Source organism: Pseudorca crassidens, chromosome 21 (assembly GCF_039906515.1).
Source record: "Pseudorca crassidens isolate mPseCra1 chromosome 21, mPseCra1.hap1, whole genome shotgun sequence".
NCBI classification, from domain to species: Eukaryota; Metazoa; Chordata; class Mammalia; order Artiodactyla; family Delphinidae; genus Pseudorca; species Pseudorca crassidens.
Genome location: NC_090316.1, coordinates 29,762,968 through 29,782,582, shown reverse-complemented (window position 1 = coordinate 29,782,582; position 19,615 = coordinate 29,762,968). Strand labels below are relative to the sequence as shown.

Sequence of the window (19,615 nt, the reverse complement as noted above, 5' to 3'; positions counted from 1 at the left end):
ACCCATTGTAAGTTGAAAATAGCATAAATCGAAATGGACTTAATTCACTTACCCTACGGAACATCGTAGCTTAACCCAGCCTACCTTCAACGTGTTCAGAATACTTACATTAGCCTACAGTTGGGCAAAATCATCTACCACAAAGCCTGTTTTATAATAATCTGTTGAATACCTGATGTCATTTATCAAATACTGTACTGGAAGTGAAAAACAGAATAGTTGTCTGTCTCCAGGATAGTTGTCTGTGTCTACAGGCCTGTTGGCTGTTTCCCCTTGTGACCTTGGGTTGAAGGGGATCAGGCCACCTATCACCAGCCTGGGGAAGAGATCAAAACTCAAAATCTGAAGTATGTTTTCTCCTTTGCTTTTGCACCATCATAAAGTCAAAATATTGTAAGTCAAATCATCATAAGTTGGGGGCCATCTGTAGTTGTCGCAGTCAGTTCAGGCTGCTACAACAAAATACCATAGACTGGGGGCTTATACACAGGAGAAATCTGTTTCTCACTTTTCTGGAGGCTAGAAGGCCAGGATCAAGGTGACAGCAGATTCAGTATCTGGGAGGATCCTCTTCTTGGAACATAGATGGCCATCTTCATGCTGTGTCCTCACATGGCAGAAGGGGTGAAGGAATTCTCTGAGGTCTCTTTCATAAGGACACTAATCCCATTCATGAAGGCTCCACCCTCTGAACTAGTCACCTCCCAAAGGTCCCACCTCCTAACACCATGACACCAATGGGGATTGGGTTTCAACATATGACTTTTGTGGGGACACAAGCATTCCGTCTGTAGCTACAGCAGCTTTCCTTTTGCTTTCCAGCCTCTACCTCTGCTCAACCGTGCTTCATCTCTAATCACTACTACAGTCTTGCAACATGGTATCATTCTCATCTCCCACCCATGGAAGCTGAGGCTACTATCAGCCAGGTGACTTGATCAATCCCCAGTGCTTCATGCTGGAAATTAATCCCATTTTTGTTTTGTTTGATCCACAGCCCAGTGCTTTTTTGACCCTACACTATGTACAGTGTTCTTCCAATTTATCTCTTCAGAGTGGATTGATATTGAATGACCTTATTACCATCAGTGCAAGAATTTCTCAGTTGGTGAACCTATTACAGTCCTAGAGTTAACTAAAAAACCCTCCCCTGGGTGCAATAGCTAAGGAAACAGCATTGACCTCACATCTAAGCAGTTCCAGGTCTGACTAACCACAGCCTTGCCTTATCCTGAATTATGACTCACTTCTAGAAAGGCAGAGATGCCAGTGTGTGAAGGAGGATCAAATAAGAGAAAAATTAGCTTCAAATAGAGCAGGGAATATGTGGTAGTAAATTTTTATTTCATTTTTTATTTATTTTTATTTATTGAAGTATGGTTGACTTACAATGTGTTAATTTATGATGTACAGCAAAGTGATTCAGTTATACATATATATATATTATTTTTCATATTCTTTCCCATATGGTTTATCACAGGATATTGAATGTAGTTCCCTTTGCTATACAGTGGGACCTTGTTGTTTATCCATTCTTTTTTTTAATTAATTAATTTATTTTTGGCTGCCTTCCGTCTTCATTGCAGTGGCTTCTCCTGTTGAAGAGCACAGGCTCCAGTAGTTGTGGCACATGGGCTCAGTAGTTGTGGCTCACAGGCTCTAAAGCACAGTCTCTGTAGTTGTGGCACACTGGCTTAGTTGCTCTGTGACATGTGGGATCTTCCTGGACCAGAGATCGAACCTGTGTTCCCTGCATTGGCAGGCGGATTCTTAACCACTGTGCCACCAGGGAAGTCCCATATCCATTCTATATGTAATAGTTTGCATCTTTGAACCCCAAACTCCCAATCCACTCCTCCCCAACCCGCCTCCCCCTTGGCAACCACAAGTCTGTTCTCTGTGTCTGTGAGTCTGTTTCTGTTTCATGGATGTGTTCATTCGTGTCATATTTTAGATTCCACATACAAGTGATATCGTATAGTATTTGTCTTTCTCCGTCTGACTTACTTCACTTAGTACGATAACCTCTAGTTCCATCCATGTTGCTGCAAATGGCATCATTTCATTCTTTTTTATGGCTGAGTAGTATGCCATATATGTACCACATCATCTTTTTCCATTCATCTGTCAAGGGACATTTAGGTTGTTTCCATGTCTTGGCTATTGTGAATAGTGCTGCTGTGAACATTGGGGTGCATGTACCTTTTTGAATTATAGTTTTGTCTGGTTATATGCACAGGAGTGGGATTGCTGGATCATGTGGCAATACTAATTTTAGTTTTTTGAGGAACCTCCATACTGTTTTCCATAGTGGCTGCACCAGTTTACATTTGAAGCAGGGAATATTTAAATTAGTCTTAGGAGCTCTTGCCAATCAGACTGCTCTATAGGACGGAGATGATAAAATCCCTTTTCTTGGAATTAGAATGATAACACTACACTCTGAATGTTCTAGGTAATCACTTGGCTGGAGAATATAAGGAAGTTTCCTTCTAGTACCACTACTTTGTATTTTTACAGATTCTTTCCACATGAGTGTGCACATAGATTTATAACTCATAATTTACACCACCACCACCATTGTTTCCCACACATATACCCCAACTCACCCACATGCCTCCATAACTGAATACTGAGTGCCAGACAGTCTTGTAGGAACGGGGTTATAAACAAGACCGACAACACCCTCACTCTTGGAAGGTTTACGTATTTGTTACAGAGACAGGTAGACAACGAATAAAGAAGCAAACAAGATATTTTCACAGAATGATAAATGCCATCTGAAAACACAGCAGGGCATGGGCCAGTGAGCACGGATGGAGAGGGGCTACTGACCAGGACATGAGTGTCTGGGAAGAGCCCCCTGCACTGTGACCCACCGGAGGAGAGGTCAGATCCAGGGAGATCTGCGGGAAGAACATTTAGGGTAGATGGATTAGCACATGCAAAGGCCCTGCGGTGGGGACAGTCTTGGGGTGCTTGAGAAAGGGAAAGGTGTTAAGCAGACCAAGTCTGCACATGGTCACGATGACAAACTTTAGTACAATGATGAAAGATTGTACTCCATACTTACCTAGTCTGGTGAAATCCCCTCTCTCTTTTATAAGTGGTAGAATTGGGTATTAATGGCTCATTGATGGTTCATCTGTAGTGTAAGGGCTGCCTGCATGGCCTTGCTCAGGGGCGGTGAAGTCATTAGGGAAGAACTGATTTTTTGGCACCATCTCAGGGACTAAGGTTTATGTGCCTCCGGCTTTTCTATTTTTCTTCTTTGCTCACATCGTGAGTAATCTCCCCTAAGTGTTGGAGATTAAAACTGAACCAAGCAGCCTCGGGCTGTCAGCCACAGTAGCTGATACAGTTGCTGCTGTGGGTACGCTGAGAAATTGAATGCTCTTAAAACTTCCTTTGGGACACGCAGTTCCCGGAAAATGCCTGAAGATTGTAATTTTGAAACACCTCAATCAAAGTCCTAGGAAGGGCACTTTACGTCACGATCCTTCTACAATTCATCCTTTCCCAGATAATGCAGACCCTGAAATAGCCAGTGACACCGTAGGAGATGAGGATGCCCGGAAGCTCAGCTTCTGTGCACAGGTGCCGGATCGAATCTCAAGAGACAAAGTTTTGGGTGAAGTAGGAGTGGAGAGCTTTACTACTTTGCCAGGCAAAGGGGGCCACGGCAGGCTCTTGCCTCGAAAAGCTCTGTATCCCCAGAGGATTTGATGAGGGCTTTATGACCATGGTTCAAGGGCAGGGTCTCTCACAAGATCAGGGTGTGAGCAGGGCCTGTACCCCTTAATCTCATCTCAGGTAATGTGTCTCCTAATCTTGATGAGTTTCTCTGGTCCCTTTAGTCTTGCCTCAGGTGGTTTCTGGGCTGCTTCGGAGCTGTTCAAATCCTCCCTTTGGAACTCAGGGAAGGCTTGGAGTCTTGCCAACACGAAACGGGGGACAAAAGGGCCTCCTCGCCTGGGAGTCGCACAGGCCCCGCTTGGTTTCATGAATGCAGAGCAGAGTTTAATGCGTATTTGATTTGTTTACCGCTTCAAAAAAGTACTTATCTGATCAGAGAGACTTCTGCTGCCGTGAGTGAAATGCGAGGCCTCCTGATATTGGAAATTCTAATAAGCGTGTCATCATATTCCTTAGTCATGAAGGAAAATTAAAACAGCAAGTGAGGATCACAGTGCACCATTCTCTTTTACTTTTGAGTTACTGCGTTGTCACCCATCCAATAGGAGAAGGGAATTTTCGGTCTTGCAGCCAATCTACAGGTGTAGAGTATATTTCCACCCAAATTCCAAAATAAGAGAAGCTTTCGAGGTCCATAATCTGGTTGTAAGAAAGTAATGAAAGTTGTATTTGCATAGAAACTTACATAGTATATGAAAAATGTAAATTTTTATTTTTGCAGAATGGATGAAGGGAATGAATGGAGACAGCCACCAAGTATGATAAATATTAAAACAAAACAAAACAAACAAACAAAAAAAACTTCCTGAATTGCCTTGTTCTCAAAATGAACCAGTGTGGTTATCTGAGCCTGTTGCAGACAGGACATAAACCTATTTATTTTCAATGTCCGCCTCCAAGGAGAGACAGGGTTGTGATGATAATACAGCTTTTGTTCACACTCTGTACACGCAAGTCTATTTACTCTTTTAGATGATATCAGGACGGAGAGTTAGAAGGCAACTATATATTTCTCAAACGTTGCCATCTCCAGATTATTCGTCTGCGGTCCTGGCAATCATTTGTCACGTGACCTGCTTCCTTGTTACTAGAATTCAGGACAGAGTGTTCTTTCCTGGTATGGCTGTCTTCACATACTGAATATTATAGACCATGATTTCCTGGAGTCACTGAACCAAACCACAGGTTAAAACATCCCAGATGGCAAAATGTTTGCTCTCAGAAAGGAATTTTATACAGCAAAGGCCCCACCTTATCACAAATCTTCATCTGAATACATATCCCAACAGCTAGCAAAACTGTTACGAATACTATAATGTAACTATAAGTATATGATAATAAATAAATAATTATTATAACAGCTTGCAAAAGCTAAGCTACTTCCTACCTTAAAGGCTGTGCAAGAATTAAACAAGATAGTAGGTGTCAGACGCTTGCATGTGAGTTTACAAATATTATGTCGTCTACCTCTGTTACTTTCCAGGAATGGGTCAGCAGGTCCAGAATTGAGGGAAACAGCAGTTTCAACAGCTTGTAGAGTCAGGAAGGCATTTGTGTATATGTACGTTCATTCATCAAATGCTTACAGTGAATCAGGATGAATCACAGGTGAATCATCTCAGCGAATACTCTCTTCTAGGACGTGAAAGGTGTGTGCTGAACCGTAGCACAATTCAGAGAGTAGGATCTGGGTGAGGCACAGACCCAAGTGTGGTGACCCTTCAGAGCAGAGGGGCCGTTGCATCTCAGGAGTGACCAGGGCAGGATGCTATTTGCTCAGCTGAGTGTTTCCAAGACTGACTTTCAATGCAGGGAACTGTCCTAGAGCACATTAGCCCTGCCTTTCCCAGAATGGGTTCCCCGGCCTCCAGCGCTGCACCTCATCTGACCGTCATGAGCTACACTGCTCTCAGGACTTGGGATTTTCCCTGCAGTCTCCTTGTTGAGGCCCAGGCGATCTTATGTAGCTTCTCAGAAAAAACAACGTCAACAACCAGCCAACCGACCGACGAAGCAAGACGTACTACACCTGCAGTGTAGGTGGACTGGCAAACGTAGAGTCACCCCAAAACAAATTGCTCACATATTATACATCAGGTAATATAGCACCATTATAGTGTAGATTGGAAAAAACATTGAAGAATAATAATTCAGTAATAATAAAAAACATTCAACAATAATTATTGTTGGTAATGGGATGGTGAGTGACTTCCATATATACTGATATATATATATATTTTGAAATAGTCTTGAAATATAGTTGATTTACAATGTGTTAGTGTCAATGTACAGCAAAGTGATTCCATTATACATATATATATATGTTTTTTACATTCTCTTCCATTATTGGTTATTATTTGTAACCTATAATTATAGGTATTATAGGTACTATATGTATAGGTGTAGATACATATATACTTGCTTTTTTCCTGTTGACACTGATATTTGATTTCAAGGTAACTTCTAACATCAGTACCTTAAGGACAGTTTCTTAAAGAATAGTAGTAACTGAGTTTTCCATCCTGGAACAAACAACATAATTTTCGTTAAGAGATTAAAATTATCATTGCAAATTGCTGATTATTTCATTGCCCTTAGGAAATATAATTCACAAATGTACTTACAGTAGATTTCTATTATGCAATATATAAATATATGATTACATTTACAATATTTAAAAGTTTGTCCATTAACATTGTTTTCCAGTTAAAATAATCTGCTTATTTGAGGCTGTTTAAGGCCAACATTGAAATCAAGCATAGATGTCAGCAATTTAAAAAGAAAAGATCTGTAGAATATTTGAGAGTTCTCCGTAGCAGGCAAGTGCCCAATGGAGTATAAGAACCAAGGTGGAAAGTCATATAAGGAAGGTAGGATGAAAACTCCTCTGGGAACCCACAACCTTGGTGTTTGTGGATGGTGGGACAATTGGCAAGTCCCATGCTCCATCTTTATGTGAAAGTGCATATAAATTCTGAAAATGTATACATATGACATATATAATCTGTGTACCTTCATCTGTGGCTTTATTTTATTCAGTGAAAAGTATGTCTTTCCATTGAAGCAATCTTTGTGTCAGGTAGACATTAACATGATACCTGTATTCGTTCTGGTACCAGTTGAAGAATGTAAGCTATACATTATTTGCATTTGTTAATTATAATGACTTTCCATCCTCGGATGTCCATTTGGAGAAGAATTTTAGTTTAATTATCCATTGTGGCAGCCATTATTTTTGTGGGTATGTAGGAAGCATGACCCTTAGTTAGATCCCAAAGATGCTGAGATCACAGCTTTAAAGTAATTGTTATAAGGAGGTGTCCTTCAATTCAATACTAGTATGGATTTTGAATTAATGCCACTTACTCTGAGGAACTCTAGTCGATACCACTGTAGTACTATTGCTTAGACAAATAATTATTTTCATCGACTTTTTTAAGTAAAAGTCGAGATATTTACATGAGTCGGGAGATACTGACTAAATTGCAGGCAAATTCGAAGTTCCCTCGTAGCATCAAAAGTTTTGTGGAGTCCACAGGGAGATCAGCTCGGTGCTTTGTGACCACCTAGAGGAGTGGGATAGGGAGGGTGGGAGGGAGACACAAGAGGGAGGAGATATGGGGATGTATGTATACATATAGCTGATTCACTTTGTTAGAAAGCAGAAACTAACACACCATCGTAAAGCAATTATACTCCAATAAAGATGTTAAAAAAAAGTGTGGAATGAACAAAAGTTACAAATTGGGGTTGTTACTTCCACAAAGAAAGACCAAATAAATTGGGTTCTTTTGTTTTTTGTTTTTCTTTAGCACAAAGTGCTATTCCCTTACACCTCCAGGACAGGCCCTGGCCTGGGGTGGGTGTGTGGGGTAGTAGTCAGGGCTGGAGATTTTATGATCCCTTCGCCTCTTTCCAATTTTAGAAAAATCCCCTCTGATTCTACGTCTCCAGCTACCTCTAGTTATTGTTTTTCTATTGTGTTGCCTTTTTCTTGTTGATCTGTGCGGTTTATTCGTTAGATGGTGAATAGGTCATTGGATGAATACATGGATTGGAAATACATCCAATTTAAAAAATTTGTTTTGAATTTCCTTCTCACGTTTTCCTTTTATGATTATTACTTTTTGTGTGCTATTTAAGAAATCTTTGCCTACCACACTGTTGTGAAGATTCTTTTTTTTAATGTTTCTTTTGGAAGCATTACTGTTTCACAGTTTACATTTAGATCTGTAACCCATTTGGGACCGATGTTTGTGTATATTGTGCGGTGGGTATCAAGATTTATTTCTCCCGTTTGGTTGTCCAATTGGCCCAGCACCATCTACTGAAAAGACCATCTTTCTCCCCAAGCCCTGCAGCACCACTTTTGTCATAAATCTAGTGTCTGTATCTCTGTGGGTTTGGGGACTTTCTCTTTTGCTCCACTGGCTCTTTATCTCGGTTGGCACAATTAAACACCGTTCAGATTATTGTAGCTTTATAATAAAACGTGACATTCAGTAGCATAAGATCTCTGGTATTGTCTTGGAAATTCTCAGCCCAGACCAACTACATTAGACGTTATCTCCATCTCTTTGAAAATTCCTCAGTTGTTTGCAACGTGCAGTCGAGCTTGACAGTCACTCATCCAAGAACCTTTGAGCACTTCCCTAAGTTTGTAACGGGCCCCCGGAAAAGTCTATCTCTGGATCAAATGTGACTCATTCTGCAAAATACCCTGTAATAATTGGTACCCAAATGCAGCCTAAGTGTTATTCCTTGAAGAAAAAATCGTAATATGTGATAATTTGGTTCACCATGATGGGTCTATAATAGTAACTACTTTCCAGTGGACACTTTTTCTGTTGAATTTATTTTTCTTTCCTCCAATTTATGATCAAGTCTTCACTCTTTGATTTACTGTGAAGCACGTATTGCTAGATAAACCAGAAAAGCTATTTTCTTTAAAGACCTTTCAAAACCCCACAGCTTTAATATCTACTTGTTACAGTGTTATTGTTAGATTTAAATTTAGCGGAAAATGGGCTTCTTATTAGTTCTTTGGTTTTAAACTCATAAATCCCTTTCATTAATTTTTTTTTAAGATTTAGCAAACTCCCACAAGCATTTGATACAATTACTGTGAAAGATTTGAGCTCACTGAGAGCTACTATCGTGAATATTTTTTTAAGTGTAAAATGTAGTTGGAAATAATTTTGTTTGTCGCTCAACAATAAAAGCTAGGATAATACTTGTATTCAAGGGCTTCTACTAATTGCAGTAATCTGAGTGTGCCCAGATTTTTCTTAATATTGTTTCTTAATATTCTTAATGTCAAAACATTTAAATACATCTAAACATCTTGGTGGAAATTGGCCAGATTAAGAAGGAGCGAAACACTGCAAGCCATTTGCAGAGGCTACTGAAGAGCTAACCTCAGACAAACTCAACGTTGGAACGATTTGATAGGAGTTATTTTGTTCCCTCACATGTCCGTAATAGTTATGGTTAAGATGATTAAAATGCGTTATTAGGGAAGTTCAGATAATCCACCCGTCCTGCTCTTAGCCTCTGCTCTTTTTCATCCAGTCTGGCTGAGCCATAGTCGTGGAAGACACACTTTGGGGTCATGCACAGAAAACATATAAACAACTAAGGGACCACTTAGGATGTCGCTGAAGGCGTATATAGAGGAGTGGTTATGTGGGAAGGGGAGTTGGGAGGAACAGGTGAGGAGGAAACCAGGGAGCAAGAGAAGTGGATAGATGGACCTGGAGTCTGTCCTACAGAGTGAAGGAAATCAGAAAGAGAAAGACAAATACCGTATGCTAACACATATATATGGAATCTAAGAAAAAAAAATGTCATGAAGAACCTAGGGGTAAGATGGGAATAAAGACACAGACCTACTAGAGAATGGACTTGAGGATATGGGGAGGGGGAAGGGTAAGCTGTGACAAAGCGAGAGAGTGGCATGTACATATATACACTACCAAACGTAAGGTAGATAGCTAGTGGGAAGCAGCCACATAGCACAGGGAGATCAGCTCGGTGCTTTGTGACCGCCTGGAGGGGTGGGATAGGGAGGGTGGGAGGGAGACAGAAGAGGGAGGAGATATGGGGATGTATGTATACGTATAGCTGATTCACTTTGTTATACAGCAGAAACTAACACAACATTGTAAAGCAATTATACTCCAAAGGAGTTGGATTGGTGAGGTTGGGAAGGGGGGGATTTTAGGGTTTGTCCAGTGGTAACAGTACAATCCCGTGGTCCAGGTGTGTGGCTGTTCCTAACCTCCCTGATGCTGTCCTTTTAGCAGAAGGTCCTTGCAAGCATCCCAGGACTGCAATTGACAAAAAAAGGTCCAGTTCTTTGGAACTGCTCATGAAATCTGAGAATTGCCAGGAGAGCCCGATGGTAGAGTCCATGCCACAGCATCTTGAGGGGCTGAGGGAGCCTGGAACCAGCTCTGGGGAACACTTCCCAGCCTGCTCAGCAACTGAGGGGGCTTTGTGGTACCCACCCGCTCTTCCCATCTTTTCCCCTTCTCTTGTTGTTTGGGTCCTGCACCCAATTCCACCCGTAGGGTAGGGTTCCGCACACCAACCAACAAGCAATGCTCAGGACGCCAAGTGGGTGTCCTACGATTCCTCTCATCAGATTCCACAGGTAAGGGGCTCAGTCCCCAAGACTGCCCTTCACTTCAGAGGCCAATCGAAAGCCCAGGTTCTTACCTGTACTTCCAACCCACTGGCTATAAATCAGAGGTTCCCAGGCCTCCCTCCTCGCGTTCGATTAGTTTGCTACAGCAGCTCACAGAATTCAGGAAATCTGTTTATTCATTAGATTACTGGTTTATTAAAGGATAGGAGTCAACAGCCAGATGAAGAATTGCCTCTGCCTTCTCTGAGCTCACCGGTCTCCCAGTATTTCCAGGTGTTCACCAACCTGGAAGCTCTCGGAGCCCCGTTTTTTGAGGTCTTTGATGAAGCTTCATTACACAAGCATGACTGATCAAATCATTGTCCATTGGGATTGATTCAACCTCCAGCCCCTCCCCCCTTCCCTCTAAAAGTCAGGAGGTTGGGACTGAAAGTTGCAACCCTGTAATCACGTGGTGATGTTCTCCTGGCAACCAGCCCCATCCCTATGTGTGGTCCAAAATGTGCTCCCTTAACATAACAAAACACCACCCCCCCCTTCATTTAGGAAATTCCAAGAGATTAAGGAGCTCTGTGCCAGAGGGGACAAAACCAAATAAATATCTCTTACTTTAATCACAACATCAAATATGTAGCTCTTGAACATTAGAGCTATCATAATTCCTTCTCTCTAAGAGAAGCAAGAATAAGACAGGTGAGCGAAGTGTGGGTTACCCTACAAACCTGAGTAAGGAAACCTAAACTCACCCGTTCCTGATTCTGAGCCTTTTCTTTAGTGGAGCCCATCATTTCAACAAACAGCTCCCTTCTCTGTCATCCAGTAAATCCCACCAGATAAACAGGAAGACATCCATAGGGGGGAGGGCCCTTATTTTGCTGGTCGGCTTGCTCCTTCATTTCCGCATAATTTAATTTCTCCTAACACCTTTTGTTTTCAACTGGGTAAGATTCCCCGTGGTCTCATTTTATTCTTTGGCTTTGTGGGACTTTAACCAATGTGGGTGCAAATAGTTTGAAGTTTGAGCATGGTTTTTACCTAAGTCTTCATAGTACGTACCTCAGATCGCACTCATTTAGATATATTCATCTGTGTATGTATTTAGAGAGTGATTTAATGTTTTTTTTATCTGTCAATTTAATTTCCCCAGCAAGGATCTTGTGGGCAGTGTTTCCTCATGATAATGTGCAGACAGTTGGCACCAACTTTGTTTCACAAATGTGGCAGTCTGATATGGCTGAAGATGTAAAAAAAATTTCCCCGAATTTGTAATATGAGTACCCAAATGTATATTTCCTTCTTTTCCTTCTCTTTTTTTTTTTTTTTAGGGAGGAGTTATTCTCTATCTTTTAACACTGGAGAACACCACTACAATTTATCATTCAGTATTTGTGCATGAAGGCTCACACAATAAGTCATTATAAAAATTGGCCAAGGAGTTCCCTGGTGGCCTAGTGGTTAGGATTCTGGGCTTTCAATTCTAGTGGCTTGGCTTCAATCCCTGGTCAGGGAAATAAGATCCTGCAAGCCACATGGTGTGGCCAAAAAACAATTACCAAATGGTTGGAAAATTTTTAAAAGAATATACTAAAGATAGGCCAAACTTATATGCTTTTTGGTGTGTTTTCTTTTTCAGGTCAGAACTGTGGAGGCTTAGTCCAGGGTCCCAATGGCACCATTGAGAGTCCAGGGTTTCCCCATGGTTACCCAAACTATGCTAACTGCACCTGGATTATCATCACGGGAGAACGCAATCGGATACAATTGTCATTCCACACCTTTGCTCTTGAAGAAGATTTTGATATTTTATCGGTGTATGATGGACAGCTCCAACAAGGGAATTTGAAAGTGAGGTAAAGTGTTGGCTCTTCCTATAATAGATGAGGTTTGACATACTCAGATTGTGAAACTTAATTGGGATTAACATTTGAATTTAATTTTCAGAAAAGAACATTTTAGTTACTATAAAGAAAAATTAAAGACTGGAGCTTTGTGCACACTTCTTTCAATCCCTAAGCACGTAACTTCTTATTGAAAGCAATCACTGACTTCGTTAATACATATCAGATTGTTCAAGATCTGTAAAACAGTGTTGCCAAGGTAATTTAGGTTATGATACACCATTGTTTTTAAGCAACTGTGGATTTGAGAGAAAAAGCACAAAGTGAGCACAATTTAAAGAACAACAAAAGGAACCTTGATATTGTCAGAGAATATATTCAATACAAAGAACATAGGAGGTGGGTGGAGTAAAAACATGAAAGAACATTGTACTCTTTGGAGAATTTTTGGTTCGCACCATCCTAGAATATTCCACTCCTCATTAGCTTTCTCTTTGAATCTATGATTTTTTACCATGAAGAAAGAAAAATATTTTCTGGGATGATTTTAAGTTATATTTTTCATTTATCACTAAGAAAAAAAAATTGTACCTGTACAAATATAGTCATCTTTTTTTTTGTTAAATTTTGGCCAAGAATGAGGAATATCCCTTTCAAAGAAATTGGAATTTCTTAGCCAAACTGATGAACATATTTAAATATATACATATACGGCAAATAAGACTTTATCCTCTGGTTTTAAAATTCTACATTAGAGATTAAGTTTGTTGAATATAGGGTCTTGTAGAAAAACTGACAGTAGGCGGAAGGAATTGTGCTGCTTAGATGAATAAAATGGCATTCATGCTAATCTTAGCAGTAATATACAAAAATGATATACTTTATTTACAATTTTGTGAATTGAGAAAAATCTCTGGCTATAAAAATGCATAATTGTATTTTTACATCTAGTTAATAGATTAATACTATATATATTAGTATTATATATTAATAAATATATAATATTAATATATATAAATATCAATATATATAAACTATATAGTCAATATGTTAAGTATAGAATTTGAATATATTTCAAATATTTTATTTTCATTTCTTTATGCATTTTCAAATATAAAATACCTTGTAGTTTTTTCTGAGTCATCTCCACTGTTACTGTCTGTTTTTAGAAACGCTTTTCCAGTTGCCCTTTCTGAGACATATTGCATACAGCTACCTCCTTTATGGATTTGTTAGGTAAACTTTCTTTCTTCCTGTCTGACATGTGTGGGCCAACATTTGGATGTTTGGACAAAGTATCCATATTTGCAGTCCTTGCTAATTTGATGCAAAATGCCTTAACCTCTTTCATGCTCTTCTAACTATTACTAACTTTTCATCCACACAAAAGATTCTACTAGGGAATAGTGCTGTTTTGTAATAATAGAAAGCATTGTGACAAAAAATAGAGAATCTAGTTTACTCAAATATTAAGTCATATGCCTCTGTGTTAAAAAGTAACTCATTCTCTTTCAATGAAAGACAAATGCCTATTGCATATGAAAGTAAAAAATATTGCTCTGTGAGGAAGAGCGCTGAGCGCCCACAAGAAAACTTTCCCAGGAGCCGTCACAAACGCAACCAGATTGATCATCTGTTGGATATGGTTTGTAATTCACTGTCCAGCTGTAAAGCGCTCATGTTCTGAGGGGAAAACTACAAATGATCTTCAAATCTATTATTTTGAAGTATTTTTGGTCATATTTATGTACCTTTCTAGGTTCGGGCATTATTTGGGCGGGGCGGGGGAAGAGGAGTGTTTCCAAAGTAATTAAACTCATACTGCTTATAAAATTTTAAAAAATTTCTGTCAATATTTCCATTCCCTATAACTCTATTATAATTGCTATAATTCTATCCTATTCTAAAGGAAACCTGTCTTAAATGTTAATTTACTCAACTACCTGTCTTTGGACAATTTAGTATTCTCTTATGTTCTTAAGTTGATATTATGATCACTTTATAGGTTAATAACTATAAAGTTTAGAAAACAGCATACCTGTCATCTTCAGTATTATAACAGGATCAGCAGTAGAAATATTAAGGTTAGAACAGTTAGACTCATTGTATTTTATCCTGAGGTACTTGTGAATAGTATATAAATTAATAGCTGTGACTCAGAAAGCTTCATCAACATTGTTGAGTTATATGTATGTTTACTCACTTAGATTTTTTAATATATTTTTAACAGCTTCATTTTTTTAAAATTCATTTATTTTATTTATTTATTTTTTAAATTTTTTAATTTTTTTTTTTTTTTTTTGGCTGCATTGGGTCTTCGTTGCTGCGCCTGCGTGCCAGGTGTCCTAACAAATTGGCAAAACATATCAGAAGCAGAATTCCAGTAATGACTGCCAAGCAGTATAGGTCTCTACAATTATAAAATTTGAATAAAGAATGATGTGAAATAGGAAAATAAATAATGTTGTGAAATAGGAAATTTCCTCATTATTAGGGCAAATGTGTGAGCAGGTTGCAACATTTCAACATTAGGTGATGGGCAAAATCGTTATAAATAGTATTGAAATCTAATTAACAGGGTTGAGGTGGAGACTCTAATGCTGTTTGTTTCCCATTATATCTTGGAACAGTTGTTTATTTCTCAAATACGATTAACTCACAGCACTTAAAGCAGCTCTGGAATTCAAACCAAGGGACTTTTGTGAGAGGATTGATGTGTGAGCTGCTGATTCACTGAGTTGTCAGGAAAGTTATCGCTTAGAGCTTTCATGGTTTGTAGTTGTTTTACTTCTGTACAAACGCTGTTTTTATCAGCTCAAAATGTGCACTAACAAAAAAACAAACATATTAACAACTTGATCATTTTATATAAAGAAATTTCTTTTGTGTAACTACAGTAGAGAACTTTTAATAAGTAACATATGATTTAGATGTAATCCCCAACTAACAAAACAGAATTTGGAGGTTAGAATTACAGATGTTTACATTGTAACTTGAAATTTAGTAAGAATATATGATTTACGCTATGTAACAAGAAATCTTTAAAGGAAACAAAAATGTATATATAACACAAACGCATATATGATTTATGTCTCCATCGATAAATTAACTTTTAGTATGTAAATACTGAGCATGAAATTAAGACTTCTTGTGAGCCCAAGAGAAAATATTAAACTCAAAATTAGGAATAGAAATCTGCTCCTGAGCGATCTAGAATTAAAACCCTAGTTCCTGTTTTGTTTTTTTTTAATAAATCTATTTATTTATGTATTTGTTTATTTTTGGCAGCGCTGGGTCTTCGTTGCTGCACACGGGCTTTCTCTAGTTGCGGCGAGCAGGGGCTACTCTTTGTTGCGGTGCGCGGGCTTCTCATTGCGGTGGCTTCTCTTGTTGTGGAGCACGGGCTCTTGGCGCATGGGCTTCAGTAGTTGTGGTATGCGGGCTCCGTAGTTGTGGCTCACGGGCTCCAGAGCACAGGCTCAGTCGTTGTGGCGCACGGGCTTAGTTGCTCTGCGGCATGTGGGATTCCTCCCAGACCAGGGCTCGAACCCATGTCCCCTGCATTGGCAGGCGGATTCTTAAACCACTGCGCCACCAGGGAAGTCCTGCCCTCACTGGTTTTTATGAGCTGTCATATTCCTGCCATTTTTTGAATCTCTGGCCATATTGACTCCGTACCTCCTCCTGATTCTCAGACCTCCACAGAAGTCTAACCCTACATGTTTTATTTTGCAACATCTCTTTATAAACCACAACCTGCTTTGATCCTCACAGAAAACACTCCACGAAGTACCATTCTATGCGAGGTTGACCCATGCACACAGGTTGACCGGTACATGGAGATGATAATATGCTGGCCCCAGGCTCACCCCCCTCTAATTCTGAAACATTTGCCACAGTCCTGTCCTCATTCTATGTTGCCAGTAAGATAAGCACTCTAGTCAACGTGACCCCGATATTCAAGGAACCCTACCAAGTGCAAAGTACACTTCTGGCCTTCCGCCTCTTCCATATTTTCCCTGTGTGTTTCAGTCCACTCTGGTTGCTATAATAGGATACCACAGACTGTGGGGCTTAAAATCAGTGGGGATTTATTTCCTGTAGCTCTGGAGGCTGAAAGTTCAAGATCAAGGTACCAGCAAATTTGGTGTCTCAGGAGGGCCTGTTTCTTGGTTCCTAGGGGCTGTCTGTGTCAATCTAGACTTTCAGTGTCTTCATACTGTGCAAGGAGCAAGGGAGGTTTCCAGGGTCTCTTTTAAAAGGGTGCTAATCCCATTCATGAGGGCTACATTCTCCATAATCACGTCCCAAAGTTCCCACCTTCAAATACCGCCATGTTGGGGGTGAGGATTTCAACATATGAATTTGGGAGGCCACAGACATTCAGGCTATAGTGCTAGGGGAGTTTTCATATTTAGCTGAATGGGTCTATGAGTTATTCCTTGAGCTGACCTTACAAGAGAATATAATATACTGTAATATTCTTCATCCTTCCCTCTGCCTGCCTACATTATATCCAGCTTTCAAAACCCATTTCACATTATATTTATTTCAGGAAATTGGCCCTGTGCATCCCAAGTTAAAAAACAACCCCACCAAAGAAGTCTTTTTTTTTTTTTCTGAACTCCTTTAGCACTTGTAACTAACATAGATCTTGAATCAAGCACTCCTTTGAAATCACACTGTCTCTCAAGTTGCCTTTTGTGGAAGGTTGTATATCTTTGTGTTCTAGTATGACAAATAGAACATACATCCTCCAAGGCCAAGAAATGTGCCACGACTGTCTTCTCTGGTGATGACATATATGACTTTAATATAGTCAATAAATCTTCATGGAATGATTTTGATTTAAGCTATTCCTGATTCAGGACCACTCCTCTCTGTGCTCTCTGTGTACAAGCCAGCATGACTCAATATAACTCTCTCCTCTAGGTGAGCATGAGAGACTTTTATATCCTGTAGATGTTCTCTAAATATGAAGTCGTGTTTTTTCGATTTGTCCCCAAATCAAAAATAATTGAAGTTGGGGCTTCCCTGGTGGCACAGTCGTTGAGAGTCCGCCTGCCGATGCAGGGGACACGGGTTCGTGCCCCGGTTCGGGAGGATCCCACATGCCGTGGAGCGGCTGGGCCCGTGAGCCATGGCCACTGAGCCTGCGCGTCCGGAGCCTGTGCTCCACAACGGGAGAGGCCACAACAGTGAGATGCCCGCATACCGAAAAAAAAAAAAAAAAAAAAAAAATTGAAGTTGACATCAGTTTCCAATTATGATAACATTATAATATCAAACTTGGAAAATAAATCCCATTATAACCTCAAAAAGTAAATAATAATAAACCTATGAAGGAAAATTGTACCATGCAAATGTGGAAAATCAGTATGTATATCCCATGATTATCGTAAAATACAAGTCCTAAGAAAATAGCTTTGGCAGTTATCTTGGCTTTATCTTCCTCTGACTTTTACAAGATTACCCCTAAATTTCTGCAGTGATGGTAATGAAGAGGTAAGAGATGAATGTTATAGAGCCATTACAATCAGTAAATCATGAATAAGTGATGCAAAAATATCAGTTTTTTCCATTTTTTGAAAAAATGTGTTAACAAAGAAATTTGTATAATATTAACTATATCTGGTGATGTTTAGAACTTCAGAGCTTTTAAGGGCTAGGAAGGGGTTTCAGTTGCATTTGGATTAAATTAGACTAGAGGCCTGGCAGTGTCTAAATTCTGCCGTACTGTCCCCCATTGCCATTATGAGGTTCTGAGGGAACCGTTCACAGACACGTAGTCAGATAAAAATCAAAGCATCATTTTATTTTTAGCTTGGCTGGTGACTCATGCCCCATTTAAGACTCTGAGAAACATAGGAGGAAGTGTGTATAAAAGCTTCTGTAGGGACTGGAACATCATACTCATACCAAAGACATGTCTTGCCATCTTATCACATTCGGCCAGCCACAGGGTCAGGGAGTAGAAGGAATGGCTGGCATGATCAGACCAACACGTAGTGAGGGAGGGCCCCAGAGAGGTGGGCCTTATAGCCTTCGTGAGGAGCTGAAGCCCACAGGGCTGAAGCCTCAGGCTGGCAAAGCCCAGTAGCCCAACCAATGCTTAGGGATCTGATCAAACCGGGCCTCCTGTCCTAGTGGGCACGGTGCAGAGGTGCTGAGGGGGACAGTGGCAGTGTTAGGTCGTCTCCTATAAACCTATCATGTTCCCATGAGTTTGTGCATCTGTCAGCCGTGATGATTATTCTATGTACATGTTTTAAGATGATGAAATTAAAAAATCATTTTATTTGATACAGCTTCCAAATTTCCTTTCTCAGCATATGCTTTGAATTAGCAACTCATAGGCAAGGTTGATAGTAATTGGGTAAGGCAGAGTCCACTAATTTATTTATTCTTTTTAAGTTGGTTGTCTGCAGTTGGCTAGTGTGGAAGAGAAGGCCGGTTAAATCAGAGATTCAAGGATGAGGCCTAAACATATGTTTATATTTGTATTTGTATAAATATGTACTTACGTATCATCCCCGAGCTGATTTTAATATGGTTGAAAACTGTGTATATATTTTTATAAGGCTCATATTTATTAACAAAAATGATTAAGTTGCTAGTAATTAGAAATCCTGGAGATAAAATATAAAGCACTTAAGGGAGGTAGGTAGAACTATGTTTGCAAAACTGTAAGCATGTTTTCACATGTATCTGAATTCTGACCACTACCATTCATGCTGTGGTGGTGGTTTTGCATGAGCCAAAAATGGATGGTTCATTTCAGTATCTTGGTCATTTTGAAAGTAGCAAACCATATTAATATGGGCAAAGGAGTCTTTTGAATAATCATAAATATATGTGTGAGGAAAATATTCCCAAAGCCCCCAACTCCTAGGACATTTCTCTTGCATAAATGTAGACATATGGAAAGGCATTCAGAGTTTCAAAAAGAGGATGAAAGAAAAAGAAGATTAATAAATGCTTTGCGACAGGACTGCATTTTCAGCAGACAAAGCTATTTTGAGGTATTGGTCATGGGAACGTGAAAGGAGACACAACTTTATAATATAAAATCTTGTCTTTACTACTTAAAATAAATATGTTGGATCATCAATTTAAATAATAATATGCAATAATAAAAATACCAGAAAGAACTTCTTCAGTACACATAATTTAGAAGTCATGGAGAAAATGACTGAAGAATTTGACTTCCTCAAATTTAAAAGCCAAAAGCCAAATGACAAATCGAGAAAAAGGGTTTACAGTAGTGTGAGACACAGGGAGTTATTTTCTTAATTTATAACATACACTCTCAGAACTATAAGCAATAAGATAAATCATTTAATAGAAAACCAGGTAAAAGTATGAACAAGGAGTTCAAATATAACAGTCCATAGTAATAAGTGTATTTCAAGAAAATTAAAACAGTCATGCA

General features: G+C 39.4%; 1 protein-coding gene across 2 annotated transcripts in view; it reads left to right on the top strand.

Moving 5' to 3' along the window:
* CSMD1 (CUB and Sushi multiple domains 1) overlaps positions 1-19,615 on the top strand; it is a 1,750,344-nt gene that overhangs the window by 319,713 nt on the left and 1,411,016 nt on the right. For both annotated transcript variants that reach the window (XM_067722119.1, XM_067722118.1), the window contains exon 2: positions 11,979-12,195. In XM_067722119.1, coding sequence (XP_067578220.1) covers positions 11,979-12,195 — 217 coding nt within the window. The remainder of the gene's footprint in view (positions 1-11,978; positions 12,196-19,615) is intronic.